This window comes from Daphnia pulex, chromosome 1 (genome assembly GCF_021134715.1).
Source record: "Daphnia pulex isolate KAP4 chromosome 1, ASM2113471v1".
NCBI classification, from domain to species: Eukaryota; Metazoa; Arthropoda; class Branchiopoda; order Diplostraca; family Daphniidae; genus Daphnia; species Daphnia pulex.
Genome location: NC_060017.1, coordinates 1972691 through 1986669, shown reverse-complemented (window position 1 = coordinate 1986669; position 13979 = coordinate 1972691). Strand labels below are relative to the sequence as shown.

General features: G+C 42.2%; 1 protein-coding gene across 1 annotated transcript in view; it reads right to left on the bottom strand.

The window, feature by feature from the left end:
* Window positions 1-1880, bottom strand: part of LOC124200646 — a 33202-nt gene extending 31322 nt beyond the window's left edge. Inside the window, exon 1 of the mRNA XM_046596916.1 lies at window positions 1078-1880. Within this exon, the coding sequence (XP_046452872.1) occupies window positions 1078-1122 (45 nt within the window). The 5' untranslated portion in view covers window positions 1123-1880. The remainder of the gene's footprint in view (window positions 1-1077) is intronic.
* Window positions 1881-13979: the final 12099 nt, after the last annotated feature.

Sequence of the window (13979 nt, the reverse complement as noted above, 5' to 3'; positions counted from 1 at the left end):
GTATATATCTAGCGCGGGAGAATAAGAAGACATGAAAAAATAAGCACACGTAGGGCGAGCACGCCAGCAGCACCGATAGAGATCGAAAGAATAGAACCATCCTCATCCTTTGCGAGGATCATTAGCAATAATATAGCTTTTTTTTTTCTTTTCTTATTTTTGTGTTTGTGTGTGAACTTTACCACCTTTTGCCAGGTGTTTTGCGGTCATTTCCCAAATCCAACCTTATTCTTTCTTTCTTTCTCTCTCTCTTTCTTGCCTTATTTGTGATATTCGGTTCTTTTTCTCCTGCTGCAGGGAGGAGTACGTTGCGCTGCAATCTTTTTCAAATCTCTTTTTTTGATTCATAGCAGAAAACGGCGTGGGTTCCCGGAATCCCGTACGTTATCTAGCGCAACGTCATCTCGCCGATGACGACAATAATTAATCGCTGGGAATTAAAAGAGGGAAGGACAGCAGCGGCAGCAAATAGAGGCGCCAACAGTTCAGTCATCCCCATGTCCCACTCCATCATCTCGAATTGGGGCTGTGAGTATAGAATAAGCATACACTCGTTTCTTTTGATTTTTTTTCTTCTTCTTCTTCTTCCTTCACGCAGCCACCAACAATAAGTCTTGTGGCGCATACCCACCAGCAGCCAATGAGAGATGCCAGTTGACGAATAGGATCTGTTGGCGGTGAAATTTGGCGAGCGGAATGTTTGGAGGGGCTAATTCGTATACACCTGCTGCTGCTGCTGCTGCTTTTGCAGCTATTTTGTGTTACACGCGGCTTTTGTAACATGGATGCGGGTTTAGCCGTGTCTACCAAAAAGAGCCAAGGCGTTGTGTGCACGCTCACGCAACGTCGCACTCACTAATTGTATAATGACAGCAACTGCTGCTGCCATCAGGGCAGGCCCATTTCCACCAGATCCATGCGAAATGCGGAGAGACAGCAGATACACATCAGGCGTGTATCTCGATGCGACTCAATGATACACCTCACTGCCCTCAACCTTCTTTTTCTTTTTCTTTTTTTCTTTTGTTGTTGGTTTCACGTGTCTTTGACTCGCCTTGTCGAATTGTGTTTTCTTACCTTGTAACACGCGTCGACGTTCTTGGCCATCTCTTCCGGCTCCATTTTTGGGTTTTCCAGGTGACTTGATTGACGGGGCGTATTCTGAAGGAGCGACGGCGGTGCGGTGAAAAAGAGTTAGCAGCCAAACGGAGGCGACCGGCGTCGTCTTCAGCGATACACACACACACACACACTCGACACACGTCGGCGGTCTGTAATGAAACAGAAAACTCGCAAAATCCCCCAACAGATATTTAAAAAGCAGGTGTCCGGATGAATCCAAAATAAATCTGAGCCGAAATCTGCTGTGAAGAAATTGATCAGCCGAGCGTCAACTCCAGCAACACACACACATCACTGGAAATGTCAATGTCAAAACCTTTTGACTCTTTTCCTTTTTTTCCTTTTTTCGCCCCCCGTCGACGCAATGTATACCAGCGGTTAATTGCTTTTCTTTGCCGGTCACCAAGAGACTCTTTCGGTCGATTAAATGAGCCAACCCAAAAGTCAATTAACGAACGAAGAGTGAACGAGAGCTGGAGGAAATTCACGAAGCGGCGGGATAATATAAACCGGTCGCAGGGTGTGTAGCGGCGGATAAGATGGAATAGATATAAAAGAGACAGAGAGATAGATGGAGACGGATAGAATAAGATAAAGAAAAGACAGGGAGAGCGAGAGCGAGAGCGAGAACTGATGGTGACGGCTACCCGGCTGGTTCGTAACTGAAGAGAACCCGTCACTTGCGCCTCCTCTTTTTACGGCCAGCAGAAAAACCGGTCCCGAGCGCAGTGCCGCGTGTGTGTGTGTGTCTGTGTGTGTGTGCGTATACAGTCAGTCGGCTGAGTGCAGAGCCAAGGCTTCAAGGAAGTCCCAATAGCTCTCTCTATCTCTGGCAAAGTTTCGACGCCCCTCCTCACCCCACCTCAGCAGTCCCCACCCTGTGCATACATATTTGTATTCCCCCTCACGACGTCTCACCCCGCATCTTCGTGCAGTTCTCCACGGCGCGAAAGGGACACTGAATTACACAAGAACGCGGTTAAACTGTATAGAAAGAAAAACAAAATAAAAAAACAGTTCATTGGAAACGAGCGTGAATCGAAAAAATAAGAAAAAGAGATTTTTATGTTTGTTGTTGCTCTTTCCTTCGGGGGAAATGGGTCATTATTTTATGAGTTAACTGCTCATTGCCGCTCGAACCTTCAATAAAAAGCCCGAAATGTCATTGAAAAATTCCCATTATTTGTAGAGAGAGAGAGAGGAACGAATCTAATAGCGCACCACACGAGACTCTCTCTCCTTGCTCTCTTTTGCAGCTTCATCCGAGTCTATGGTGTTCACACATTTATAATCCCGAAGCGCGTTGAGTGGAACGCAATTCACCGCTGTCGTCGCCATTTACTTTTGAGAAAGAGCGTTTTGAATGCTGCGCGCATTCCTTCTGATTTCTATACGGTATATGACGTCGCCCAGTCTTAAGATATGACATAACAGGTATTGTGCACCTGAGCCTTAGAAATGACACGCAATCCAAAAGCGGGGAGAATAAAAAAAGTGCATACCGAAAGGGATTTGGTATGTCTGGCCAGACGATGGCGTAGCGCGGCGATTCACAATCTAACAACAAGTCTATAAGGACCTGAATAAAACTGTTGGTTTATTCGTTCCTTTTCTCAACTGCTATTTGGTGACATTGTTGGAAAAAGATTAGGTTTTTTTCCTTCTTGTTTCTTCGAGACTGGCGGCATGCGTCGTCACAATAGGCGATTTGTACGGCGGTGAAAAACACACGCCGCGTGGACCAGCGCACACAGCCGCAATGGGATCGACGCGAATAAAAAAGTACAAATCTTTGAAGGCAAAAAACATCAGAAATGTCGTGTCGGTGCGTTTAAAAATCTTTTAATGCACGCCTCATTGGAGACAATAAGAAAAGTCTCAATCTCGAAAAGGAAAATTTCATTTTTTTTTATTGCATATTTCTTTTTTTATTTGAAAGAGAGAAAAACGGAGGGGGAGAGGAAATCTGGTTCGTTTGATCACGACATTCCCCCTCCTTATCATTACTTATTGCAGTCGAAAAAGAATGGAGGAAAAAAAGCAAACAACAAACAAAAGAAAACTAGAAACGGACAGCCTGCGCGTTCTGCAGCACGTTGCCGAGAAATGGTAAAAATTCAATCTCTTGGGTTATTAAACAGAAAATAAGAAAATCTCTCAGTTCCAACTCGCCGAACTCGTAAATATGGCCGACGTATATGCGTTCGTGTTGTCTGTTGTGTGTCCCTCCACGTATATAATAGCATCTTCCTCGTTGGCCATGACCACTCTATAATAGCCAATAATAGGGCCTCATCAGATGGATAAAAAGAAACCGTTGAAGCGGGAAATGAGGACACCAACAGCAACTCTGAATAGGGGAAAAAAACAAAACAACCGACAAAAACGGCGAGGCCTGTAACAGATGCCCATTTTCACTTTTGATTGGTCTCTATAAGCATTCACGGTTTCACCACAACAGCAACGCATTCCCATCGGTGAAACCGGAGATTTTAGTTTTTTTGGTTTTTTGTTTTTTGTTTTTATTTTTTCTTTCAAATTTGTTTGTTACCTTGCGCGCAGGGATGTGAAATGAAAGAAAACGGAAGGATATCCCATACACCATAGCGCCACCTTTACCTCGGCCCACTTTCGTTCGGATGATATGCGCCGCGTGTTACACAGCTAGCACGCCCGCGCACCTCCATCCACCGCCAGATTAGTGATTACCAACACAGCCAGAAGGATGATGGCCCAATGTCTATAATCATGCACAACAGCGCAGATTTTTTGTTTTCGACATATAGTTTAGACTAGTAGTAGTAGCAGCAGTGGTACTGCAGCATGGCTGAAAGGGGATTGTTATTATATCATTCTGTTACGCATTGTTCTATCCGCCGCGCAGCATAAATGCTAATGTGCATCCGTTTATTACGGAATTGAAAAAAAAGGGGGAGAGTGGGAGGATCATGTGAATGTTGGTATTCTTCATCGGTTTCTTAGCAGTGCCCCAATAATTAGGTCTATATATATTATATACAGTACGTAACATCAGCAGCGATTGTTTTATTATTTCTTTCCTTTCCTATTTATGATGTATTGGTAACGTGAGAGAATAGGTTGGTGAAATTTTGATTCGTGCTGTTGTTTCACAAGATATCTGTGCACCGCTCCCTTCCTTTGACACACAAAACATTTCAGACATTTCGAATATTTTACCTGTTAATTAAGTTCACACATTGCCTGCAACCAATTTTATTGTTCTCTTTCAAGTCATTTTGTAATTTCGTTTCGGGGTGATTGGTGCTGAAATCCTTTCTTAGGCCATCACTGATGTGAACTTATTCTTTTGGACTTTCTCTCTTCACAGCTTTGACGCCTTCAAAAAGTGGCCCCTTATAAACTACGAGTACAGCAATTAAAAGAAAAGTGAAAATAAAACGGGAAAATTCGTCAACTAATCATTTGTCAAATAGTTGGTGCACGAAGCAGAACTGGTGGCTAGGTTTGCTATAGCTGCGTCTGTAGTTATTTGGAGCAAAACATGGGTCCGAGTTACCGAAATAAGTGATATTTTGAAAGAAAAAAATTTGTTTTCCCATTTTCAAGAATGCCGTTGACGAAATATTCACTTCCATCCGTCTCAGGGCCCTTGTCAAATGTCGCATCTAAACAACTTCATTTTTTTGTCTCCGCTTTTTCCCCATTATAATTACGATCCCAGGTATGTGTTGAACAATGCGTATATTCCATTCCATTGAATGTTGTAAGTCGGAATCAAATCCAACGAGAAGAATTAAAAGAAGAAGTGACCAAAAAACATGATGTTTCGTGATTCTTTAGACATCCCCTATACTTAGGTATGAAAGATCGACGCACCTTTGACGATAAACTCAAAGTGATTTCGCTTGTAGGTCCATTTATAGCGGCAGCAATATTCTCATCTGTCTGATGCGTTGATGAAATCGTCTTCTCCATCATCATTCGGCAGCAAAAGAGATGAGCTTCTTTGACTTTCTATTTCGTTTCTTCCTCCTCGTCGGGCTTCTTTTCCCCCCATCCGTCATCATATATGTGTGCGGATTTGAATGAAAATACGAGAACCAAAGCGGTTCGTTTAGACACCTATAGGAAAGAATTTTGTTTTTCTATTTGTTTGCCTGCTGCCGTGTGCCCTCCTTACGCGATTCACATGCAGGGCGTCGAAAAAATTAGAAACGCTTTTCCCTTTCGTTTCCTCTCTTTCCCACTCTTGCGTCACACGTCTAAGGTTGTCCCTATTGACGTGTAGTATGCACACAAAGGTGGAAATATCAAGCCGCAGATGAAGAAGAAGACGAAGAAATGATGACGCTCGATTCGTTTTTCGTGGTCTTCCTCCAACCTCCGGTTCGTTCGGGATCAAGCGCTTTCAACGACGGCGGTTAAATATTAGGAAAAAAGAAATAGAAAGCGGACGTGTGTACATATAGAGTGACGAAGAGAAAGAGAGAAATAAAGAAAGAAAGAAAAAAAAAAAGGTTTGAAGAATCATTAAGACCCGCCTCACTCTCTCATCCCATAGATAGCGTAACACATTTACAGATTTCAATTTGTTTCTTCTTCTTTCTTTTTTATCCTGGCTCGTCTTTCAGTTTCCAGGAAAGATCTCAACTTCCTTGACGGTGCCATCCTTCCCGCATGCTATCCGACGTGTTTTCCGTCATCACAAATGCGCGTCAAGAAAAAGAAATCTGACGGCTTTAAGTCTATAAAAGAGAACTTAATTTTTCATTGGATTATCTAGATTGCCCTCGATACATTTTTTAAAAAACTTCTTACCGACAATCAAATAATGGCCCCCTTTTTTCTCACTGGCATAAGTAAGAGAGAGAGAGAGAGAGAGGGTCCTTCAGAAATCCCACTCTAATCTGGTCTCCGCCAGCAATTTAGGAATTTGGGACGTGTCTCCTTAAACCTGAGAACATGTGGAGAGCCAGGTAAATAGTGTTTCTGTTGGCGTTTGCCGGATCGGGCATTCTCAAGGATTTTATTTCGCTGGTCTTATCTACGTGGCGTACGTACAGTACGTATTATTACCTGACGGCTTTGTTTTTGGTTTTATTGTGTAATGTAATTTTGTTTTTCTTCGAAGGGAATTTCGCGAGCGTCGCCCATGTCAAGTGCTTTTCGAATTTCCGCCAAAATTTTTTGATAAGCCCCGCCGCCGTCGTCATTTTTACCTCTTACCTTTTGCTCTTACCTGCGCTCTGCTCCCGCTAACTCTGTAGTGCCATTCTGCACGGACGGACACACGCACGCACGCACGCAGGTGATGATGATCGCGGGGGAAACCGATCGAGCTCCGTTCCGTCGTGATTCAAATAACCTTGCCGGCAGAGACACTTGAGAAGATCCTTATTCAAAAGAAAGGAAAAATATAAAAAATAAAATAAAAATATGAAGAAACAGAAATGATAGAAAAAGGAAATGTGAACATGTGGATTACGTCGGGTGCAGCAGCCAGCAGCCAACAAGCAGACCTCCACCCAAGAGTCGACGGTTCTTTTGTTAAACACAAGCAGAAGAAGAAGAAGGACCAATTAAACTCCTCCACCTTCGTCGTCCCTCCTCGGCGGAGGTAGTAATACACTCGAATAGATATTGCTCTCTCTCCCTCGCCCGGGGCCCATCCGCTCTTCAAGGACTTGCTGATGATGACTGCAGCAGCTGCTGCTGTTTGCTCCTCGCAACTTTGAACAATGTATTTATTCATACATATAATATTACCTGCGCAATGCATATATGCAGATATACCGCTAATTTACGAGGCACAAAAAAATTGTTGAATTTCGATGATGTCCGAGAGCCAAGTTAAATACAGACAAGGTCGATCAGCGGGATTTTTGAAAAACGAAAATACGGATTTTAAATTTATAAAAAAAAAATAATTTGAGCGCATCAATTCGAAAATTCTTTTCTTGTGAGAATTCGGTGGTCCATCTTCATCCATCCAGTCGCATTTCAGCTTTATACGGCTCATACATGATATTACCGAAGCGCACGCACGCACGCCAGTGCAACTATTATATACACACAGGCAATAAGCGCAGCAAAGATATTTATGCGTCGCGAAGAAGGCCAGGATTTTCGCTGTGCGTATAGAGTTCTTTTTGGGCCCCGAGGGAGGAGACACACACACACGTACACATATAAATTCTCGTGCAAATTTCGTGCGCTCAATCATCACTGCTGCTGTGTGTATGGAAATTTTCGATTGTCTGACTGAATGGAAACAACAGAAGTGAGCAGAGGGGCCAAAAGCGGCAAAACATTTCAACCGGAGACGCCGTTTATTGATTTCACTCTCTCTCTCTCTCTTTCGAGAAAGGCGGGGAGCTCGCGTGTGTGTGTTCTTCTTCGCCTTCTTTCATTTCTTCTTTTTTGAGAGGAATTTGCTCCGGCTGTTGTTGTCTTTTGTGTGTTGACGAGAATAACTCTGCTGTAGCAATAACATGAGAACGGCCTGTGCCTAAATGCGGTGGTGGCGTTGACGTTTGAATTCCGAAAGGCCGTGACTCGCTTATAATAAACCCTTTCACTTTCATCAAAGTAACAAGAGAAGAAGAAGAAGAAGAAGAAGAAGAAGAAAAAAGGGAAATTACGGCACCATCAGTTCAACATTCAGCATGTGGAAAAAAATGTAGAACGTTTGAAGAGGTAGAGAGGCAGCCGCAACCGCATCGATTGAGGGACGCCTCCCGTCGTGATTGGTATTGCCAGGTTATTACGTCATTAGGTATTACAGAGTATAGTGTATGTAGTTGCACTGGCAACAATATGCGAAACCTCAGAGTAATAGATAACCGTAAATCAGGGAAGAAAAATATGAGAGATGGGCCGAAAAAAAGAATTAAAATCGGCATCCAGGGAGAGTAAGACAAGAATTGGTGGGTCGTACTACTTCGAGCTCCGAGTATTTACGTAATCTGCCAGTAGACTATTACCGACAAATGCACATGCAATAAGAAAAGAGAGAGAGTGGAACCAGCAGAGAAAAGCCAAGAGACCTCCATCGTTCTTTCGTTATCGTCGCCGACCCTTTTGAACTTTTGCCGGCGCGTACCCGCACTACGCCCTAATTATTCGTCGTTTCGTATGTGTCTTCGACCCCACCCAGTTTCACCGCCAACATCCGTCAACGGGCGCACGCCACACTCGCCTATTATCTCCTTCTTTCTCTCTCTCTCTCTTTTTGCCCCTCAAACATCAGATGGAAAAATTTGTTAAAAAAAAAATGATGGAAAACAAATTTGTGAAGATTTGCGTTTATAATTTATGCCGAGCACGATGATGCTAATTCGCTAGCAGTCCCGTGTGTATTTTATAGACGGGTGTTGTATAAAACCTCGTTCACTTTTTGATTGATAGATCACGGCAGGTATAATCAACCTACAAGTCTATTTAGCCTACTATACTCCGCTCTAACAGCTGCTGCTTTGTTCCAATCAAGTTCTTCTTCTTGATCGCATAGGAATGGCGTGCAGGTTGGGTGGTTAGTAAATTTCAAATCTTTTTGTGCGTCATGCTCTTCGACTGCTCTCTCTCTCGTTCGCTGGTTCACTCTCACTATCTTCCTCGACAGTCTGTTATAATTCTTGATCTTGTTCTTATTATGCGCTGCCGACAAGATCTCCAAGAACGTGAGCTCCATTTAACAATTACCGAGCGATAAAAAAAAAATTTCACTTACGTCCAGCAGCAACAACAAACAGACATTTTCTTGAAAAATATTTCCCGTTTCAATTTCGTAACCTGTCAAATAATCGGTTGAAAATTCGAGTCAATCTGTCATCGAGCAGAAAATTTCTTATAGCAATCTGGGACAGTTGTTCCCTTCCTACGGAGGAATTTGTCAGTTAAAAAATTTCTAATGAGAATTATATAATCCTGTTCTGCCCCGACTCCACCGAGACGTTTCTGGTTCCTTCAGGAAGACTGTCCAAGAAAATAAAACAAAAAACGGTTGTTTACTTTGTAAAACCGACAAAACCAGGCGTGTATATGACGACCGACTTTCGCCCTTCGTTACATGACCAAGCCTTTTTTTAAAAAAAATGCGACGTGAGCTATGATGCGGTCTATCATTCTTTATTGTATCTCGCTTTTCTTACGGGAGAATTTCCGGCCCGACAGCAAATGAACGAAGGCAGAAAAAGGGAAAAGCCGAGCTCCAGTAAACACGATCACTCTCTCTTTCTGGTTCGCTGACAAAGATGAACTCTAAATCAAGACATAGACAACGCGCTCATCAGCAGAGAAAAGGCAAAAAAGAAAACGAAACAAAAGAGAGAGAAAAAGACGTTTGCGGAGAGCTTATTAGATCCCATTATTGTTACATATTTCAACGGTTGGCAAGTGTATACCGCCGCCAGATAGAGAGAGAAGACCATCCGAGAGTACTAATACGTAATAATATGTCATAAATAAGGCCTTCGTTTTCAAAAGTGCCTTAGAAACGCCAACTGGGAATAACATCTGTATATCGTCTGGAATATGGCAATAACGACGGCATGGCATGGGAATGACGCGCCGAGCTTTTCAAATTGAGAAAACAATGCGGTCGTTACACGGCCGATCGCACGCCACATCGTCGGCCCATGGCGCTACAATAAGGCAGAAGATATAGCCAGTCTCTTTCTCTGCGTCACTTTGCTTACCGCACCGGCAGTCACCGTGTATAGGCAAGAGGGGCAAAACACAAACCGAAAACGTTAAGTAATTTGAAAAAAAAAAAAAAAAATCGCGGCGCGCTGTTCCACTTTTACCTGTTTTCAGTGTAAATGAACTCGCGGCGAAGAATAATCATCCCTTCAAAAAGAAAGAAAACATTCTCTATCGGCTGTGCAGCAGGGACCCCGAGACTCCCATGCCCGACAGAAGAAGAATCGTCGCGCTGCTCTATAGCTTTTTGATACTCTTTTAATTCACCACAAGTCTTTTCAGCAACTCTGCGTGAGTTTCACGCGATTCAATTGGTGGTGGCACCACAACGAACTCCGCCGTAACACGACAAAGTGACACGGTTGACCGGCAGGGGGTACAGGTACGAGCAGGGCGTGGAGTTTCGCACCTGTGCAGTTGTGGTATAGCAAAACAGCAGCTCGTAACGGGTAATGTCGTCTATTTCTCGCTCTCCAGGGTTCAAAGGTACAAAGACAAAACAACAATTCCAACACTTTGAGATGTGTCGCATCTAATGTGCCGTTAGAGCAACCTGCAGCGAAAGCCCGGAGAATAATCAAATGACAGACAGAAAAAGAGATGAATAGTCGATAGCTTTTAATTAATGTACAGTATATACGCAGCAGCTCGCACGGAAGCGGGACGGACCACCAACCGGCTCATTCATCTGACGCTGCAAAAACTCGGCGGTAAAAAAGATTCCGCCACATCATCCGAAATTGGATTGTTATTACATGACGTACAGGTTACGGGCTTTACAGACCCTAGTCAAACTAAGACATGGCGTTTTATTTTGACATTTAGGACAAGAAAAAAGAGAGAATTCCAAAAAATACTTAGACAAGGTCGTCATATTTGTAACGGGCAGTAATTTTTTCGAGTCGAGACTTTTACACGAGAACGTCATGAAAATTCGATCCGCATTTGCCACGGACTAAAGAGTCGTACACGAACAGTCGTGCCGGTTTCATTATATAATACTGCGGCATGCACGCGGAGACGCGAGAGGACGCTGTCTATTATGACGATCTCATTAGGATTTTGGATTTCTATCCAAGAATATAAGATGGTCCCTTTCCAGTGATGTGCGGTGCCTAACTCTCTCGCCCTTACATCTCCCTAGTTGCGTCTACCATCCGTGAAGAAGAAGGGGATCATTCTGATTACCTGCACACAAAAGGCCCGCTTCAATCAGGACCAGGAGTGTATATATGATGGTGATTATATATATATATATACTAACGGACACGAACCAGCCATGTCGCCCTAGAAACGGCCGATGGATGATCGCATTTGACACCGTTGCTGAGTGGGTTACCAAATGGCGGAGCTAATGAGTAGGCGGACACCGTTCGGCTAGACAAAACACTCGCGACGGGAAAACAAATGATTAAATCACATGTTCTTTACGGCAGACAATTACTTTCCCTTTTTCTTATTGCGTTCTTACATACGTTTTCGCTAATAGCAATCTTTTATGGTTGACTACGTGAAAGAAATGAGACGCTAAACGAAATTTCGGCGCTAATGTGTAATGTGTAGGGAAGAAAGTTTCAATTGCCGCTGGAGCGCGAATGTGCGTTTAGTTTATTGAAACAAATCGACGTGCATATTGACGGAGCGTGGCGCAAAACAAAAGCGAATCAATGAACAATAGACTCTATCAAAAATTGGAAAAAAGTCGTTACCCATTCACGAGTATATATGAAACATCTAACAACAATACGAGATGACGAATCAAAAACCGCCGGAAGATTGAAACTGTACGTATGTCCGATGAGCATTGTAGACTGTGTGCAACACAGAGGTTACATTTAACCAATGACTCGTGATTATTTCTTTCTTTTTTCTTGTGCCTGATTTGTTTGTTCTTTGGAGATGGAGGAAAACTTTTCGTGACAATTCAGCTGACTGTGATAAGCGGACTTTTTCAAATAATGATTTCACATGTTAAAAAGTGGACGACATCTAGTGCCGCGATAGCGGACTGAACTAAACAAAATACAAAAGAGTTTCTTCTCTTGTCGCGTAGTTGCGTGACTAACGACGTGAAAGCTGAACTACGGCGCGAAGAAATCACGAAAAGTTTTTCCATTGACAGGTTGTCTGGGCTCTAAACTCTCATTCAAAATAAACAGGCACCATGCGTGTCATGTCGCGATTAATAAGAGACTGGCGTCTGTTTGAAAAGCCCTTCGTACAATGAGTTAAAAATGACTTGTCGAAATTCCGATTTCCTGGTAGCTTTTTTAAGCAGTGTTTGAAATAACTGAGATACAGATTGACGTCATTCGCCTATATTTTTATTTTAAAAGAAGTACAATTAATATAATGCTAAAGTAATATTTGTAAAACATATCCCAGGCATTGAATAAGGGACAACGATGTTCCTTCCATCTTCTGGTTATTCTTATGCATATAATCCGTTTACTTTATGATTTTTTTTTTACTCTAAATGACCCTATCTGTATGATTTATCATTCCATTTACCAAGTAGCCTGCAGCTATAAGCTTAAACGTTATGAATTTTCAAGTCCTAACTGTCCTAACCTTCATTAATTTTATATCATAACAAATTAATGAATGAACAGAGCAGCTGTGATGATGCGACCTGTTTAACAGCACGTGGAGTTACAAAACTTATTTACCAGCGGAATTTTCGAGGGTCTGAATCCGAAGAAACGAACAAAAATAATAATTTGAAGTACCGGTAGTTGATTGCGTACTGTACGAACCAGTAGATTTGCATAATAAAGCATGCAAGAGCAAAGAGTCCAGAAAAAGAAAAGAATAAAAATACAAAAAAAAACGTGTCCCTAACAAATGTAAAGTCTAGCACTCTAGCTATATTTTGTGATATAAGTGTTTTACAATTCTTGCTAAGAACTTTGACGTCAGAGATACTGCGAGTAAACCCATACAGACCCATGATTTTTCTTATTGGTCTAGACAAAAATAATATAAGTCTAGATGCGCCTCCTTGCCTATTTATTTGTTCTGACACTGTCAATTCAAATGCAACCGTGTTTTTGAATAACTCTATGAATAAGACGCATCCTTTAGTGAAAACTACCCACAAGTACCCAAGAAGTAGAGAATTATGTTAGAGACCCCCGAGTGAATTCTTTTGTTAAATGTCTCAATACAAGTTCAAGGGCTTGCGTTCAAATACCACCCAAAAAACTTGTCGCTTCATTCTTATTTTGTTGATTCCTGTTCCCGAGTCAATTGACATTGTGCGCCTTTTTTATGAAGGCGTTCCGTGAACTCCTCTTCATTCAGTCTATTATGTCACGTTCGTTTTTAGCCAACGCAGAAACGGAAGCTTATAGGGCGTCTACTACATAAATATGCGGGAAATTTATAATTCGTGGTTCAGTGATAATTTGGCTAGGCAACCGATGACGCCTTAATTATTATCTTACTTTAACAGAACACCTCTGTAGATAAACAGCATCAACGATTGACTCTGCTAATTTTGATTAGAGTAACAGTTCATCAAAGCTGCCATAAGATGGTCAGAATTAATGTCGTGTGTGCAAATATGTGTTTGTCAGTTTTGTTGATAGTGTTATCCATCTATTTTGAGGGAAAGAGTGTCTACGCTAATTCTGAAGAAGGTAAGGCAATCATACTTTAATTCGTAAAAGAGCGATAGCTTCCACTATGCGAGAATGAAATTTTATTATATGTATCGTTTCAGAATTTTTGGAAAAAATCCATCCGCTAGACAGCAACTCTGATCCGGCACCGAAACAGGCCATAAACAAACACAACAAATTATTGCGTTTCTTAGGCGATACTCCTACTACAATCTTCATTAACGTATTGTCGATTGTATCCAGCATTATGACAGTGTGGGGATTTATAGAGACTCGGGAGGACGCGATCGAAAAGAAAAAAATGAAAAAACTGAAAGAAGAAGAGGAAACGAGTGAATATGATCAAACGGAAGTGTTAGAGGAATTAAATCGGAAATTGGAAGGGATACATTCAGGAATCACAGAGGAAATGGAACATATGAAACGTTCTTTTAAACAATTGACCTGCCGTTTTGACGCCGTTCACGCCAAAAGTAAAAGTATCAGTCAAGAGTGTCTGAAATTTATTCGACCACTGAACCAACCAACTCATAATAAGGCCATCCCACTGGA